The sequence below is a fragment of the Monodon monoceros genome, unplaced genomic scaffold (assembly GCF_005190385.1).
Source record: "Monodon monoceros isolate NGI ecotype Baffin Bay Population unplaced genomic scaffold, NGI_Narwhal_1 Super_Scaffold_4, whole genome shotgun sequence".
Classification (NCBI taxonomy): Eukaryota; Metazoa; Chordata; class Mammalia; order Artiodactyla; family Monodontidae; genus Monodon; species Monodon monoceros.
In genome coordinates, this window is record NW_021703781.1 from 49,261,846 (window position 1) to 49,280,699 (window position 18,854).

General features: G+C 45.5%; 1 protein-coding gene across 4 annotated transcripts in view; it reads right to left on the reverse strand.

Annotated features, from left to right (window-relative positions):
* The window catches only part of MYOF (myoferlin), a 154,924-nt gene that overhangs the window by 127,117 nt on the left and 8,953 nt on the right, over positions 1-18,854 (reverse strand). For 3 of the 4 annotated variants that reach the window (XM_029245183.1, XM_029245184.1, XM_029245187.1), the window contains exons 2-3: positions 8,459-8,514; positions 5,793-5,884 (exon numbers count right to left, since the gene is read on the reverse strand). In XM_029245183.1, the coding sequence (XP_029101016.1) occupies positions 5,793-5,884; positions 8,459-8,514 (148 nt within the window). Of the gene's footprint in view, positions 1-5,792; positions 5,917-8,458; positions 8,515-18,854 lie in introns of all 4 variants that reach the window. The other variant, XM_029245186.1, reaches the window with a different exon arrangement.

The window sequence follows — 18,854 nt, forward strand, 5'->3', positions numbered from 1 at the left end:
TTCCTTAACCTGTGGGATACGATTATAACACCTGTTTCATTGTCCATACCTACTCATAATATCATCTAATAGTGCATCTGTTTAATAATGATGTATCTATTTCTTTTCTTCACAATCCTGAGGTAAAATCCTTCTGAGTACTCTACGTGATGCTCATGAATTTGAAGGATTTCCCACTCTGGATGGGGGGAGCATTAACCATTCTCAGCCCTCAGGTAGTTTCCTCACTGACCAGTCCACACCCGAGGAGTCAAGCGGAACCCTCTGCAAATCTCTGGAGCACTCTGCGTGGGTGGTGGGTGTGTGTGTGCACGCGCGCCTAGCTCTAGGCTCCCACCTGCACCTCCCCAACTCTGGGAGACAACCAAGACCTGCCTGTCCTGCAATGCAGCCTGGAAGTGCTCTCTAGGCGTGAAGCTGGGCACTCAGAGGGCTCAGCTCACTTATCCCCCTCTCTTGGGGATCAGTATCCTGTGCTGCTAGTGCCCAGTATCTGAAACCACTGGGGCATGTATTTCATCTACTTTTTTGGTTGTGTCAGGTGAGAGGGTAAATCTGGTCCCTGTGACATCACCTTAGCATGAGCAGAACACATACACACACCCACAAATCTGAAAACTTGTAAAAAATCTTTCATTCCTATATTTCCAGCCTCCTGAAGATACTTCTTCTTTAGGAACTCAAGCAGAGTGACAGCAGGGCCAGGAAGCCAAGAGATCAGGGTCCCAGCCTCAACCCCTCTGAGCCTCAAGTCTCATCTCCACTTCTCGAGGTCATTGTGAAGATCACATGAGATGAGATATATTCTCTGAACTCACCTTGTTCATTGCAAGGAATGAGCTTAAGTGACTTATTACTTAATAGCATAAAATGCCTGCTTAAAACTTTTACCTAAGAAGGAGGAACCAATACTCTGACAATGAGTGTGGGGGGGTTGTTTGTTTGTTTTCTGGCAAAATTAGAAAAAAAATTTTAAGCTAGGGAGCTCCCTGGTGGTCTAGTGGTTGGGATTCAGTGCTTTCACTGGAGTGGCCCGGGTTCAATCCCTGGTCGGAGAACTGAGATCCTCCCACAAGCAGTGCGGCATGGCAAAAAAAAAAAAAAATTAAGCTAAAAGATAATCATTCCACCTACATTTTGGTCCCTATAGGTGGTCAGAGGTTTTCAGTGTAATGGAGAAGTCAAGAGCACAGGTCTGAATATAAATGCTGACTCTGATACATACCTGCTGTGTGACCCTGAGCAGGTGACTAAACCTCTCTGAGAAAAAAAACTGGGTATCTGTGAGGATTAGGTGGGATAATGCATTCAAAGGGCTCATTAAGGGACGGCCACATTGCCTGTCTGGAAAGGGAAATCTCATTCTTCAGCCACTGGGAAAATCCTTCCACTCTGACATTTCAGCTAAAAATACCATTTCATGTTCATCATGTGACCAAGAGGCTCCTCTAGCTCTTCCCTCACCCTCTTTCAGTGCACATGGCTGGTTGGATGACTGTAAAATGAGGAAGAACAGAGTGTGTGCAGAACAGCCCCACCAGCTCGCAGCGCCTAGGGAGGGACGCTGCTGATGCACTAGCACTGTGCGTGCTCAGACTGCCCGGTCCAGTCCCTATGGGTGTGGGCACCATGCTCAGGCAAACCCAGGCAGCCTGGTACTGTTTGCTTACATGCCCTGGGGCTGCAGACTCTGGAGTGAGGGCCCTATTTACACAGCCAGTCTCCATGGCAACAGCAAAGTTCACAAGCACGACATTCCTTAAGCCGGTAGGAAAAAAAAAATTTTTTTTTTTTGGCAGTACGCGGGCCTCTCACTGTTGTGGCCTCTCCCGTTGTGGAGCACAGGCTCCGGACGCGCAGGCTCAGCGGCCATGGCTCACGGGCCCAGCCTCTCTGCGGCATGTGGGATCCTCCCGGACCGGGGCACGAACCCTGTCCCCTGCATCGGCAGGCAGACTCTCAACCACTGCGCCACCAGGGAAGCCCAAGGCCAAATCTTTAATAGAAAAGCCAAGAAGAAAATACGAGACCAAAATACACAAATATTTTGGACAAACATACATAAAATATCGCCCTGCTGTCATCCAAGGGCCCCACTGTGTTTTCAACAGTTATAAAATAAGTATGTAATGCTCTCCCAGTAGTTTCCCCTGCTTCCTAACTGGTTCCTACATCCAAACTCCACACAGAAAGCCCAAGCGATACATTAAAAATGTAAATAAGATCATAATCACTACCCTTCAGCGAAGTTCCATCCTACTAGGAATGAAATCCAAAGCTTGCATCGTGGCTCACAAAGCCATGCATGTTGTGGCTTTGCTGATCTCATCTCCATCCCCCACCCCAGCCCTCTGGCCTCTTCGATCTTTCTCCAATACAGATCTTTCTCCAACACCAAGGTGTACTCCTGCTTCAGGGCCTTTGCACTTGCTGTTCTCTCCGCCAAGAATATTCTTTCCCCCCAGAAAGCTGCATGGCTCATTCTTTCACTTTATTTAGGTCTCTGCTCAATTGTCACCTTATCATCACCTCAAACAACGTCCCCCCACCCTCAGTAACCACCCTCTTTCTCTGCTTTAGTTTTCTTCATGGGCTATGGCAGTTTCCTCCTTAGATTACAGCACTTCAGAGTACCTGATCTATTACATATTTCTTCATGTATTTGTTTGTTTTCACTCTCGAGGATGTAACATTCAAGAAAACAACAACTTCGTTTGAAACATAGGTGAGAGCTCCCAGGCCAGCCTGCCAGGCTTTACTGCCATATGTTCAAACAGGTGAGGCACGAAGTGATGAGGCCTGAACCAGGCTGCTGGCTGTGGCCACAAGTAAGAAGCACATGGCACAAACAGTGGAAAGAAAGAGAAGTAAGATTTGGCAACAGATTGGAGAGGATGTAAAAGGGAGAAGATCCACAGAGACCTGAGGTTTTGAGCTCAGTGGTCTGGAGCTGTGCTCTCCATTGTGATGGCCACCGGCCACACGTGGTGAGGGAGCACTTGAAATATGGCTGGTCTAGACAGAGATGTGCTGTTAATGTGAAATACTAAGTCTTTGAGATCCGGTGTGTAAGAAAAAAATGCATGTAAAATGTCTCAGTGATTCTTAAAATATTGATTAACATAGTATAATATTATCATTTCTATGTGTAAATAAAACATATTATTAAAATTCATTTCATCTGTTTCTTTTTGTTTTATAACATGGCTACTAGAAAAATTCTAATTACATATGCAGCCTGCACTATATTTCTTTCGGAGAGGGCTGGTCTACAATATAAACAGTGGTACCACTTGCAGAAAGAGGAGAGGAAAGAGGAGAAAAAACTATTATTAGTAACAGATAGGAGGCTACAGTGAGGCTTAATCACCCGCTTCCCCAGAACTTTGAAATCTGGTAAAGTTGGGGTGGGGGATAGAAAATCATATAATTGCTTCAAAGCTGAGATGTACAGCATAACCTTAAAAAGCTAGAATGGTTTTTCGATGCAAGAGAGTAGGGCCAGAATCTACCAGAATGTATGTATATAGCTTAAGAAAAAAATGCATCGGTCACAAGGGGCATTGGTCAGCAATGAAACATGGAAGAAAGGATCTCATGAAAGGTGACATGGGCAGTAGCTCTCAAAGCCTGTGCAGGCTCTTAGTCTGACGCCATTAAGCAGAAGACCCCAAGGCCCAAGATGACCATCTAATTTACTGTCCAAATCAAGCCACTGTTGACAGCAAAAGCGACATCATAAATCATTGTGCTGGGACAACAAACCAGGACTACCCAAAGAAATCAGAGCATATGGCCACCATATCTCAGCTAATTCATTCTAATTTACTGCTCTCATTGCAGCCTTCTGATCATACCAAATGTACCTGAGACTAAGACATACATTTTAAAATAAATTCACATTACTAAAACCTGAGATGCTTCTTACAATTGATGTGGGCATTTAATATCAGGCTTCTTCCTCCCCGGCCCCCACCGCCCACCCCAAACATGTTACTAATTTAATAGTACATCTTACAGTCAATGATATCTTACAATCAAAGATAGAGAGTAATTTGGCTTCCCATGTGAAACGACATGAAGGAAAACAGACATTTCTCCAAAGAAGACATACTGATGGCCAAAAAGCACATAAAAAGATGTTCAACATCGCTAATTATTAGACAAATGCAAGTCAAAACTACAATGAGATATCACCTCATACCAGCCTGAATGGCCATCATCAAAGAGTCTACAGACAATAAATGCGGGAGAGGGTGTGAAGAAAAGGGAACCCTCCTACACTGTTGGTGGGAATGTACAATAAATTGGTGCAGCCACTGTGGAAACCAGTATGGAGGTTCCTCAGAAAACTAAAAATAGAGCTACCGTATGATCCAGCAATCCCACTCTTGGGCATATATGCAGAGAAAACCATAATTCGAAAAGGTACATACACCCCAATGTTCATTGCAGCACTATTTACAAGAGCCAGGACATGGAAGCAACCTAAATGGCCATCGACAGAGGAGTAGATAAAGGCGATGTGGTACATATACACAATGGAATATTACTCAGCCATTAAAAAGAACAAAATAATGCCATTTGCAGCAACATGGATGCACCTAGAGATTATCATACTAAATGAAGTCAGACAGAGAAAGACAAGTATCATATGATATCACTTCTATGTGGCATCTAAAAAAATAATACAAATGAACTTATTCACAAAACAGAAACAGACTCACACACTTAATAGAAAACTTATGGTTACCAAAGGGGAAAGGTGGGGGGGAGGGATAAATTAGGAGGTTGGGATTAACATATACACACTACTATATATAAAATAATCAACAAGGACCTACTGTATAGCACAGGGAACTCTACTCAGTACTCTGTAATAAACTATATGTGAAAAGAATCTGAAAAATAGATACATGTATATGTATAACTAAATCACTTTGCTGTACACCTGAACCTAACACAATATTGTAAATCAACTATACTCCAATATAAAATAAAATTTTTTTTAAATTCATTTTAAAAAGAATTCATTAATTAGAGAGTAGGAATGCCCTCTCCAACCAGGCAATTTATTTCCATTGGAAAATAACAAGTATTATGGTTTTAAGAATTGTTCTCTTGTGAGTTTAGTTAGTTTGAATTGATAACATAAGACTGCGTTCCAAGTCTAAGGCCACAGTCTAGATCAAGGACTGGGGTGAATTTACTGAGGTCATTCTGTCCCATGGGAACCTCAACTTTACCCAGGGGACAACTCTGTGTGCCACCACTGGGCACCACCATGACTCTTCCCCATCTGAAACTGGCAGGGGCAGTAAGAGTAGGAATCTGGTTTGGATCTGTTGGGTCTAAAAAACCACCGAGACGTTAAAATGGAAGCCGGGCTGGAAAGAGAACTTGAATGAGACATACATGGGTTATACATAATCAGAAGAAGAAATGATTTTGTTTGTGTGCAATAAAGCTACAGTTTGGATAAATCATCAGTGCCTATACCTAGTTAACAAAGAAACTGCAGGAGCATAAAAAGGTTTCACTGTTAAGGGCCAAATTGGCTAGACTAGTGGTGGCTTAGTGTTTGCAACCTCTTATGAATACAGCAGTCATTGGGAAAGTGCACTGTGATTGATTAGCCACATCTGATATTGGCTCATAAGGGGTGGAGGAGGGCACAGAATTAAAGCACAATTATATTGGAAATATTATGTTATTAAAGATATGTTCCTTCAACAAAACGAACAATAGTAAGACAATATGTAACATGAGAAAAACAATTGAAATCAACTTACTTATTTTGTCCAATTGTCTCAAAATCTTTCACAACAATCCCAAGGGACGATGAAAAGTCCAGTGGTATACCCCTCAAGTCGAACTCCAAAATCTGTCCACAGGTAGGTTATGAAAACAAAGAGGCTGTTAAAAGGATCCAGGAATATAATAAGATGCACCGATACTAGATATCAGATCATCTCCACCAATGACAATCTTTTGAAGTACTCAGTTCTATAGTTAGACAAAAGTGCTCAAATTCTGAACCTGGAGGCTGCTGAGGCTCCTGGGAAAGAAAACCAGACTCCTAGCTTCCCGTTTTCTAGACTCTATGGCTTTGGACAAATCACCAAATCCGTCTCATAGGCAGAGAACTAGACTTAATGCCTACCACAGCTGTAGCACAAACAGAATAAAATATGTATGTGAAAATGCTTTCTTCAATGGTTATTTTTAAATTATTTGCTTTTCTTAACCATATTATCGAAGAAAGTGGTAAATAATCTAAGAAAACATTTTCTGAAATGCATCAGCCCCTTATTTTAAGTCCCACCATGGTCAGTGCTGTAGTCAGCTGAGTCTCTCATCTTAAGGCAGTAAATTGCTTTCTAATGGCAAATGTTAAAAAAAAAAAAAGAAAAGATTAACTTAGTACCACTGATGTCTTTGATTATGTAATAAATTAATTAAATAAAGCACTGCATGATGATGATCTGATGCTCCTTGTAATGGGTTTGGAATGGATGGAGAAGGAGTCTCACAGCTCATATTAAAACATACCCACCAATCCACATGGGTTTGGGTTGGCATTTCATTTAGGTTTGGTTTCAGTTATAAAGCTGCAATTGGGAAGTTTACTTGATAAATACATATGCACTATGAGAAAAAAAATTCATTGGAAACAAAATGGGGTAAGATGGATGACGCCCTCGGGGAAACACGCCTACTCATGTGACCATATACCTCTCTGTCATCGGCCACATGGATTGAGCTCAAATATAAAGAAGCGTGTTGGGACTTCCCTGGTGACACAGTGGTTAAGAATGCGCCTGCCAATGCAGAGGACACGGGTTCAAGCCCTGGTCCGGGAAGATCCCACATGCCACGGAGTAACTAAGCCCGTGCGCCTCAACTACTGAGCCTGCGTTCTACAGCCCGAGAGCCACAACTACTGAGCCCACACGCCTACAGCCTGTGCTCCAGCAACAAGAGAAGCCTGCGCACCGCAAGGATGAGTAGCCCTCCACCCCCGCCACAATTAGAGAAAGCCCACGTGCAGCAACGAAGACCCAACACAGCCAAGAATAAATAAATAAATAAACTAATTTAAAAAATAAAGGGGCATGTTATCACTAAATGCACACATACACGTACTTTTTATTTATTTTAGTCTTGGAGCTCTGTGTGAGGTGCTAGGAACCCACAGTTTCCACAGGGACCAACCAGACAGCCTCTGGCTCTCATGGAGCTGGCAGTCCAGCTGGCTGTGCTCTGGGTTCCAGTGAAATTGCAAAGAAGTGGAATTCCCTCTCAACCTGCATGAAACCAGCAGGGCATTTCAGATAGGCATTAAGAAGCTTTCAGTCTTGGCCTCATCCAGTGAGAACGAGTAGTCTTTATTTTATAGGGATACTGAAACTCGTTGGGAGGGGAAGGGGAGAAGGGATTTGCAGTTGGTGGAAGGAAGCCGTCACAGCCTGGTGACTTAGCAAAATAACAAAGACATTTATCACTGCACTTATCCAGAAAGGTTTGAGCTGGTTTTTAGAAAAACAATAGGGCAGATGATCAACTTTTCAAAAATCAGTCAGCATAGGAAAATCCTACTCAGTGGAAAGAATTAAAAATTTCACGTATCTGTAAGTCTATTAAACACTGAAACAATTTATAAAATAGATATAAAGTCATTAGTGGGGGGGAGGTCTATAAATTATATCAATTCAATACAATATTACATAGTCAATAAAAATCTTTTTTTAATGGAATTATAGGGGTATATGTTCAGGAATATAATAGTAGGAAAAAATAGGATAGGAAACTGTATTCACTGTGTGATGCTAACTGGCTAATTCCAAGACATCCTATTTTATTAAATGTGTTCATTCAATATTTGTTGATACCTCCAAGATGTTAACGGTAGTTGCTTCTGGATAGTAGGACCAAAAGTAATTTTTTAAAGCTAATCTGAAGTTTTCAGAATTTCTACATTAAGTATATATTACTTTTATCAACATAAAAAACAATAAATGACACTCTTCCAGATACACAAAGTATCATGTCATACCATTTCGATTAGTCACATGCAGATATGTTTTTTAATTACAGAGCTTTCTCTCTGGGACTCCAGAGGTGATCTAATCCCACCCCTCGCTCTACAGATGTGCCCCAATTTGCAGCATAACTGGACAAGGTCACACAGCAAGCGCATGGCTGCACCAGGCTAGAACCCCACCCTCCTTAACCCATCCAGGCTCCACTTGCCACACCACTACTGCACAGGAGATGTCACTGTGCAGTAGTGTCCTTAAGCTGCTCTGCTGCCTCTGTGGCCACAGAGGGAGGTGGAGGGGGTAGGGGTGAAATGCAGAGATTGTCCTTCCAAATGGAAGAGTTAACCTCTGACCAAAGATGGGACAATCAGAGGTAGCTTATCCAGTGAAACAAAATTGAAAAATAACGAAGTCACCTCATTCCACACTGGGTTGAGTTCATTATCGACTTTCTTTGTTTTCTTTTTCTCATCTGCAAATTAAAAATAAGAGATATCAATTAGAAATATTTACAGAGCCTGTACCATTCATCTGTTCATTCAAAGAACCTTTCCCTGAGGGCAAACGGTGTGCCTACATTTTACCTTCATCTGACTAGGGTGAGGGCTACCTGAACGAGTTTTCCAAACTGAACAGCATTTTTGGCCTAAAAACATTTTTCCCATCCCCAGACCGACAAGGAGCTGAGGGATGGGAGACTCAAAATCACAGAAATGCTGTGATCCTCTGTCTCTCCCTCAACAAATCCTGCAGACCAAAGTCACCCAGGGCCTGTGCATCTCCCCAGCTTGTTGCAGAAAGAAGCCAACGAAGGTAACCTTTGACCCACAGGTATCCCATTTTATAAATGAGGATACTGAGACTCAAAGGAGTTGAGGAATGTGTCTGACCTCATATGCAGCAGTGGTGCCCTGATATAAACCTGGAATTTCAGCTCTGAAGCCCATGCTGCCTTTGCATGTGATAAGACCCCAACACAGCTTAAAGATTATGCTGGATTCCCGCTCACAGCCCTAATACAAGGTAATTCGTAGATGAGCACTTTCTAGGACCAGCAGAGCATTGGGCATTTCCTTTACTCCTGGCTCATTGTTTCTGAAGACACAAGGTCTTCTTTCTCTGCATCTGAGACTGGACAGTACAACTACCCAGATGAGTAAATGTTTATCCAGCTAGTGCTTAAAGCTTCCTTGGAGCAAAGTCCAAAGAGCAGGGGCTTCTACTGAATCCCTGAGTCCCCAGACACTTAACAAAATAAAAGCTAAGTTTCAGTACAAAAGGCTTTGTAAACCTTAGCTCACCTGTTTTCAGGGGGAAAAAAAAGTTTTTCTTCCTGTGTGTCTCTTCTACTATCACACAGAACACTCACAACACTGACACCAGATGTATTGGGCGGGGCATGTTCCCCCAACCAAGCAATTTTCTGCAACATCACCTGGGTGTTCTACAATTTAACTCAATCCTGACACTGTCTACCTGGAGTTAACATCAGATCCCAGGGGTTAAGGGCTCGGTCCCACAAGACTGCCCCCACCCCCAGACACCAACAGCAAGTCCAGGTTGTCACCTGGGCTTCTAACCAATTGGCGATAAATCTGAGGTTCCTATGACCCCATCCTTGGGTTCAATTAACTTGCTAGAGCAGCTCACAGAACTCAGGAAAACTGTTACTTACATTTACCAGTTTATTATAGGACTGATAAACGATACAGATGAACAGCCAGCTGAACAGATACATGGGGTGAGGTCTGAGAGGGTCCCAAGCACCATGGTTCTGTCACCATGGAGGTGGGGGTGCGTTGCCCTCCTGGTACATGGATGTGTTCACCCACCTGGAAAGTCTCTGAACCCCATACTTCTGGGATTTTTATGGAGGCTCCATCATGTAGCCATGATTAATTATTAACTCCATTTCCAGCCCTTCTCCCCACTCTAAAGAAGTGGAGCTGGGGCTGAAAATCCCCAGCTTCTAATCATGGCTTCGTCTTTCTGGTGACCAGCCCCCATCCAGGGGCCCACCCAGAGTGGCTTCATTGAACAAAAAACACTCCTAGTACTCTTATCCCTTAGGAAGTTACAAGGGTTTTAGGAGCTCTGTGCCAGGAAAAATGAGCGAGGGCGTGGTGTTGGGGGGAAGACACAGACCAACATACATTTTTTTCTATTATCTCACATCACCTAATCTCCTTCAAACCCTAGGAGGTATGTATGATCATTTTCATCCCCCTTTCACAGCTAAGGAAACTGAGAAGTCAAGTAACAAATTCAACGTCACCGAGTTAGTAAGTGGGGCAGAGCTAGGTCTTGGACCCAGGCAGTCTCACGTTGGTGGCCAAGCTTTGAACCACTCCTCAGCTTCCCCTCTACTGCTGTGGAATGGAGAAGGTAGTGGGTTTCGTTCAGCTGAATGTCACGTTGCTAAGGCTCCCAGCACACGGCCAGCTGTGGGACTAGCCACCTCATTCTTCCACGACCTCAGCATAGCAAAGCTATGAGTCATCACCCTCACTCTGCTAAGCGTTAACTCCTCCACTTGAGTGGGCTCCCATCGCCCAACTGGCTTCCCTTTTTAAACTTCGGCAGGACTTGACTCAACAGCTCATGCCTGGACCTATCCTGACTCTGACTGTGGTCTTTCTATGCAGCCTCCAGAGCCCCTCACTGGATCAGATTCTGACGTCACCTAGAAGTGGTCCTGATTTCCCCTCTCACACTTCCATACTGACCCCACTCACTCTTCCCCTCGTCTGACAGAAACCTCTCAATCTTCCTCTCTGGTACAGTACCAGAAAGTGTGGGAGAAAAAGAGAAGCCCTGCAAAGGATGTTGAAATCGATGGAACTGGTCAAAATGGCTTCTATCCACAGTTGTAGCTGCTCCCTCTAAATAACGATCTACAGGTGTCAGGTTGTGCATTCTACTGCGGTGACTCTAAGTCCTTACAATAAACCTGCAAGGTAAACATTCTCATCCTCATTTTATAGACAAGGTGGTTAACTGAGAAAAGCCGGTTAACTTGTCCAAGGTCACACAGCTAATAAAGAAACAGAGCCAGACTCTGTACCTACGTCCCCCTGGCTCCAAAACCTGAGTGTGTGTTTGCTACCACACCAATGCCTCACTAGAAGCTGTCAGAAACGCTGAATAAAGAAGATGCATAGGGACTTCCCTGGTGGTGCAGTGGTTAAGAATCCACTGCCAATGCATGGGACGGGGGTTCGAGCCCTGGTCCAGGAAGACCCCAGATGCCGCGGAGCAACTAAGCCTGTGCACCACAACTACTGAGCCCGTGTGCCACAACTACTGAAGCCCGCACGCCTAGAGCCCGTGTTCCCCAAGAGAAGCCACCACAATGAGAAGCCCGCGCACCGCAACGAAGAGTAGACCCTGCTCAACGCAACTAGAGAAAGCCCGCGTGCAGCAAGGAAGACCCAACGCAGCCAAAAATAAATTAATTTTAAAAAAATGTGCACACATTACATTTTATTGCCTTTTCTCACATGTCAGCCAAAAAAAGTACATAAATTCCTGTCTTATCAGCAGCCACAATGTCACACATTTATTCAATTATTCCACATCTTTTTTTTAAAAAAGGCCTCAGTTGCAGGCACTAAACATCAGATTAAACTACAGGAAACTCTTTCCCCTTCTCCAGCTCCCCCAGTTCCCACCTCTGAAGTTATGAAGAGAACTGTTTCTGTCTACAGTAAGGAATTAAATAGTTTCAACCCAGAACATAACAATTGATTCAAATGCAGAATACACTCTGGACCATGATTCAAGGCATTCTTTGAGACATTTCCTGTTTTTTGATTAGCTACACTGGCTTCCCTCTCAGTTCTGTGAAGGTCACCATTGCAGTAATTAACTCGCTTGCCAACCTCCCAATAACGTTTCCTAAGAACTGAACAAGCACTCCTTGCCAAGCCACCATGCCCTCGTGCACAGAACCATTTCCTTTGCTGTTCACCTACAGTGTGAACTCTTATTGAAATAGTGAGAGAAACACCGTGACTCCTAAGACCGGATTGGTACATCTGTGCTGAGAGGACCAGGGTGAATGTTAATCTTATGTCAATTTGGCTAGTCTATGGTGCCAGTTGTTTGGTCCAACAGTAGTCTAGATGTTGCTGCGAAGGTATTTTATAGATGTGACTAACATTTGCAATCAACTGTCTTTAAGTAAAGCAGATTATTCTCTATAAGGTGGGTGGGCCTCATCCAAACAGCTGAAGGCCTTAAGAGGAATAACTGAGGTTTCCTAGAGAAGAAAGAATTCTGCCTCAAGACTGTATCAGAAGATCCTACCCAAGTTTCCAGCCTGCTTGCCTGCCCTTTAGATTTCAGTCTCAAGACTACTTCAACTCTTACCTGAATTTCCAGCCTACTTGTCTGCTGTTGGGCTGCACCCTGCAGGCCTACAAGGCCTGTGCTTGCCCAGCTTCAAAACCAAAGAAAGAGCCCGGAGTAAGCAACAGAGACATCAATGGTTTAATGGAGGGGGGGAGCTCACACCTCTGAAGCAAGGTCCTGGAGCGACACCCCACCATGTGCTGCAGACAGCAGGCAGGACGTGGCAGCAGTCTTCACTCCCGGGAAGAAGGGGAGGTTACCACTTATAAAGGAATTGATGTCAGATGCGCTCATTAGTTACCAGGGAAACCAGCAGAGGGGCATGTCCTTCACAGCCCCTTTGATAAGAACAATCACCAGCTGGGGCCTGGGACAAGTAAGTAGGAAGGTGAGTCAGGTGAGTAAGATACAGGTAAAGCAGGCACTGGTCGGGCAGGGGATGTAGAGAGAGCAAGAGAACAACCATCTTGAGTGGCCTGACCATATACCTGCCCTAGAAATTTCAGTCTTGCCAGCCCCTACAATTGCATGAGCCCTCTCCCCCTCTCTGTCTCTGTCTCTCTCTCCCTGTCTCTGTCTCTCTCCATTTATATGTACATATATACTATTGGTTCCAGAGAAACAGAACCAACTGGTAATACCAGGTGCCCATGGAAGTAATAACATCTACGATGGTAACACATTTTACATACTTCCAAATACATACACACCATCTCACTGATCCTAACAATCCTGCAAGGAGGAGACAGGTATTTGTCCAGCTCTTCTCACTGGACTTTCAAATCAGGGAACTCTCCATTTCCCTGAGCTGTTACCTCAGGGAGACATAAGGCTCAACCACCAAGCTCAGAGTCCCTCTTGTGTGAACTGGTGAATTTAGACTAGATGATCTCTAAGTTTTCCTCCAGGTCCAATATGAAGTGCCCCCAAGTCCTGACTGGTTAGATTGCTGCGTCTTACTGAGATGGCCCCAGGAGAAATGGGGGTGTTACTTACAAAGCTTTCTTAAGTAACTCAGCTCTTTGGTACGCAAGGTAGATCAGCCATGCATCTAAACTTGACCTCCCATTCAGAAATACTTCTGCATCTTCTCTGGGTCCTGGATTATGCCCCCTTTGTTTTGAGAAACATTCACAGACATACACAAAGGCATCCACTATCTGGCTTAAAATTTCACAGAGCCCCCTGAAGCCCTTCCACACATGGCTAACAGTTATTAAGTGCTCTGACCTAGTCACTGTTCCCAGCGCTTCCCATGACTGTCTCACTTAATCTTCACACCAACCCTAAGAGGTAAATTCTATTATGATCATCTCCAGTTACAGAGGAAGAACCCAAGACACAGAGAGGGTAAGCAACTTATCAGGAGTCACACAGCAAGTGAGTGGTAGAGCAAGGATTGAAACTCTAGAAGGTACAGACACAGAGCAATTTCCAAAATTGGAAGATTAAGACCAGAGAGTGACTTCTTAAAGGCTGGGACTGCATTATTAACATTGTTATCCCCCCCAGAGTCATTTCTCCATGATTTGAATGAAATGGACTTGATAAGCTCATAAATATTATGACTAAAGTTGCTTCAATGACTAAGAAAATGAATACAAAGTGCTCAGCATAGGGCCCAGCATGTCGTAAGCACTAAACCAGCAGGAGCTAGTACATCATTTCTTCTTACAGCACCTGAGCGGCATCCAGTGTGGACTCCAGGAGGTTTCCCAGGCTATGGAGCCCTCTCTGGAGGGCAGGGCCCCAGTGCCTAAAGGAAGTGCCCAGGGGCCTGGGCACAGCCCTGGTGGAGCAATTCTGCCACGTGGCTCCATTCCAGGCCTCTGAGGCTCGCCAGAGGCAGCTGGCATGTGGGTAGTGCCTGCTCCTCCCTGGCAGTGAGCCTGGCAGCTACCAGCATCTAGAAGAACGTCCACAAGAACCAGGAAGCAGGGAAGGCTCCAGGAAGGGCCAGCAGGACACTACTCCACCCTCAGGTGTTAGAGGGACTCATGAAGACAGGTGGCCCATCCAGGTCAATCTGGCTGAAGGAGTATCTCTATTTGCTTCCCAACCGGCTGCACTAATGCTCCAGGAGATGTTGCCAAACCGGTTCTAAGAGAAAGGCATTTTAGCCAAATGGCAACTGTGACACAAAGCGAGGCTGTTTTGTAAATTTCTGAAACAGTCACTGTTGCTGATTAAAGGAACGCCCAGACAAAAAGGCAGGCTGGGTTACCGCTCAGCTTTCTGTTCCCAGTGCCCCAGTGGCCTCTGGAGCCACCCCTTCAGGCACACACACTCTTGAATCAAAACCAAATCCTCAGGGGAGCTGCGGTGAAGCCCAGTCAATCTGAACAACCCATACAGCATCTACTTCCTAAAAGCTGACCCTGGGGTGTGGTCACGTTCCAGCCCTGCCAACTGCCTGGGCTGCAGATGAAAGGAGCCCAGGTCGGGCAGGCACCTGGATCGGCTCTCTCGGTGGAGAACTGAATATGAGCATCCATTCTGTGCCAGACACTTTAAACACATTCACGTCAAGTCCTTATGCGGGAGCGTTGGGCTGCACCCCGCAGGCCTACAAGGCCTGCGCTTGCCCAGCTTCAAGACCAAAGAAAGAGCCCAGAGTCAGCAACAGAGACATCAATGATTTAATGGAGGGGGGAGCTTACATGTCTGAAGCAAGGTCCTGGAGCGACAACTCACCATGTGCAGCGAACGATGGGCAGGACGCCGCGGCAGTCTTCGCTCCCGGGGAGGGGGCCCCGTGTGGTGGAGGAGAGATTACCAGTTATAGGGAATTGACATCAGGTGGGCTCATTAGTTACCAGGGAAACCAGCAGAGGGGCACATCTCTCATGCCCCTTTGATAAGAACAGTCACCAGCTGGGGCCTGGGGCAAGTACCTAGGAAGGTGGGTCAGGTGAGTAAGATACAGGAGAAGCAGGCATTGGTCGGGCAGGGGATGTACAGAGAGCAAGAGAACAGCCATCTTGAGTGGCCTGACCACACACTTGGGGGTGGCTCTGGGTTTGTGAAAACCAGGGGTGGCCTGTCTGTATTGTATCTGTGGTATCTGGTTGCAGTGCCCCTCTACGTACCTGACCCCAGGGATATCTCGGAAGAGAGGCGGACCAAGATTGTAAGGGTTATACAGGGTATGTAGGGGTGAAGTCTACGGTCAGGCAACTCAAGAAGGCTGTTCTCTTGTTCTCTGTACATCCCCTGCCTGACCAGTGCCTGCTTCTCCTATATCTTACTCACCTGACTCACCTTCCTATATACTTGCCCCAGGCCCCAGCTGGTGATTGTTCTTATCAAAGGGGCCGTGAGGGGCGTGCCCCTCTGCTGGTTTGCCTGGTGACTAATGAACCCACCTGACGTCATTTCCCCTATAATTGGTAATCTCCACCCCCTGCCCCCCACCCCAGTGAAGACTGCCACCATGTCCTGCCCACCGTCCACCACACTTGGTGGGGTGTTGCTCTAGGACCTTGCTTCAGGCATGTAAGCTCCCCCCTCCATTAAACCATTGCTGTCTATGTTGCTGACTCCCGGCTCTTTCTTTGGTCTTGAAGCTGGGCAAGCAGAGTCCTTTTAGGCCTGCAGGGTGCAGCCCAACAGGGAGGTACTAATATCCCCATTTTGCAGATGAGGAAACTGAGGTTCAGGGGTGTTAACTGACTTGCCCAAGATCACAAAGCTACTAATTGGCAGAGCTGAGCTTCAGCCCCATGCCTGCCTCATTTCCAAACCTGTGCTCTTCACCAGCACCTCAGGCTGAGGGTGCCAGGCAACCTGCCACATTTTCACCACTTACCAGCTGGGTGACCTTGGGCACTGACTCCAACTCTCCATACCTAGATTTCGTCATTAATAAACATGGCAACCTAATGCCCAGGAGTAATAGGTACCAAATTTTGGGCTCATGCCAGGCACTCTTCAAAGGGCTTTGTATGTTACCTGTTGCTATTATTATCCTTATTTAAGCCCAATAGCACAATAAAATTAAGTAGTTTGTCCAGGCTCACTTGCCAGTAAGAAACAAAGCCAGAATCTCGATGCAGGTGTTCTGGCTCCTAAGACTTAACCTCTGGTGACTCTGGCTAACACGTTCCTGAGACATAATCTGCTAGAGACTGAATTAAGACTGGTGCTCTGCAGATTCACTTCGGGCCCTGCTTGAGGAGATGACTTCCTGTTGTTTCAAGAGAGCCCCTCAAGGCCTCAGTGTTCTGGAAAAGGGGATGAAAAAGGTCACCTCGTGGGGTTGCATTGAGGATCAAAGGAGAGAGCGTGAAAGTGCCAGGACACAAGGGACATGCCTCTGTGTAGGATTCACATCAGAATCATAAACGGCCTCCATTAGACAACACGAAGAGGATCCAGTTCCTCTGCCCTCCCTGACTCCAAGAGATTGTATCAAGAGGAAATAGTCACAGAAAAGAACTTTGAAAATAAACACAAAGCACTGAGTCAAAAGCTTGATTACTCCATCCTAACCCTCCTAGGCAACAACCTTAGCTGAGTTACGACTCAGCCTCAGATCCTGATATCCCATAATTAATCATCTCTTTTAATGGGATTTTTGCCCTTGCTAGCAGTTTTGATCCACTACACTCAGCCCTCCTTCCTATGCTGAGAAGAGCTTTGGCCTTGGGGCTCTCGAGCAGAGCTGGGCTGGGTCAGTTGTTGCAGGTATGAGGGAAAACTGGAGATCAGTAGTGTCTGTGGATGGCGGCTTGTTAGTGGGAGAGGATGGAGGGTAGACTTAATGCAAGAGAGATGCCAAGCACTGGGAAAGCCAGACACGCACGACGCAGTGGGAAAGTGCATGAGACAAAGAGTCTTGGTCTGGGGTTCGAGTCCTTGCCTCTTCCTGGTCACCCAGCTTTGGTCACTCTTGTCCTCTCTGAGACTCAAGGTGCTCATGTGTGAAATGAGTATAAACAATACATGTCCTGGACACCTGCTAGAGTTGTTGTGAAGAACAAACGTGATCAAGCCCAGGAAAGGGCTTTCTGTACTGTAAGGAAGAAGCTCCTTCCTCAGGCCATGTCTGTCACACATGGGAGGCCACCATAATGTGTCCAGCATACTGGGACAAACTGAAGGGCATTTGGAGCCCCAGACAAGACCCCTGAAGCCAGAGGTATCTGGCTTCAAGGCACCAGAGCCCCAGGCCCTGGCACTGGTCTGATCAGATGCCTTCAGGGCTGAATTTGGCCAGGGAAACAGAGCCTGGATTGTCAGGCTTAGGGAGCTAAGCCCTGAGCCCAGGTGCACTAATTACCCCAGGGTGGGTCAAATGCAGCCTCACCACACAGGGGTGGGTGTTACAGCCTCAGGGTGGGGCTGTGTATCCCAGCTCCACCTGGAACCTAGTGTGGGGTCTTGAACAAAGCAACTCACTCTCCCCAAGACGTGGTCTCTTCAGCTGTAAAATGAGGGACTTCATTTTTTTGGTGAGAAATAAACGAATGCATATATGTGAAGCTTTAGTGCAACGCTTCACAGCTAGAAAGTGCTCGTCATCAACATAATCTGCAAAATTTATGCCTCCTTTCCAGGAGTTTAAACTCACTGAACTCTGCATTCACTGAACTCTCGCTGGATCTACAGCTAGACTACAAGCTGCATGCAGGCAGCGGCCACGTCTGGCTTGTTTCCCATCCAGCTTGCGGTGCTGAGCCCAAGGCCTGGCAAAGTACACTCTCGACCAAGATTTGTTAAATGAGTTTATGCCTGAGAGGAGCAGTAGGAAGAAACAGCAGCAAAAAAGAGGATAGAAAGAGACAGGGACTGCCCAGGCAGTGAATTCCAACAATGAGGAGAGATAAGCAAAAAGAATGGGTTTTTTTTTTCCTGTCTTTTTTTAAATAATGAAAGAGGGATAAGGGAAGGGATTTTTTTTAATTGATAAGTTATGCTATTGGGATGAAAAGATGATGAAAGTAATAAACCAGAAAACTAAGGTAAGGGGAAGTGGAAACTCACCCTGCCATTCAAATATTAGGATGTTAATACTTTACATGTAATAAGTAAAGAGTTGTAGTCTCCACTAATAAAATGGCTCCCACTTGACTCTCCAGGAACTGATTCACTGCTAAGCTATGTCAGCTCTGAGCTTCTGAGTCACAGTGCATCCTAAAGGCTTTCATACCCTGGGGAAACTCACCCCAGGAGGGCTGGGTTTTGTTTTTTCTTCTTCTTTTTTTAAAGTTCTTTTGTTCTTGGTACACAGTCTTCCTCTTTCAGACTGGGTCCAGATGCCCCTAGCACACGGAACAATTCAATCCGTTCAGAGCGGGGAGGAAGGGATCATAATTTGACTTGGTTGTTTAAGGCACATTTTTTTTTTTTCTCTGTAACCGTGATGACCTCCAGGAAGACACACGGAGGCTCTGGAATCAAGAGTCCAGAGATGAATCCTCACCTGTCTCTGTCTCAGTTTCCTCATGAGTAAAGCCA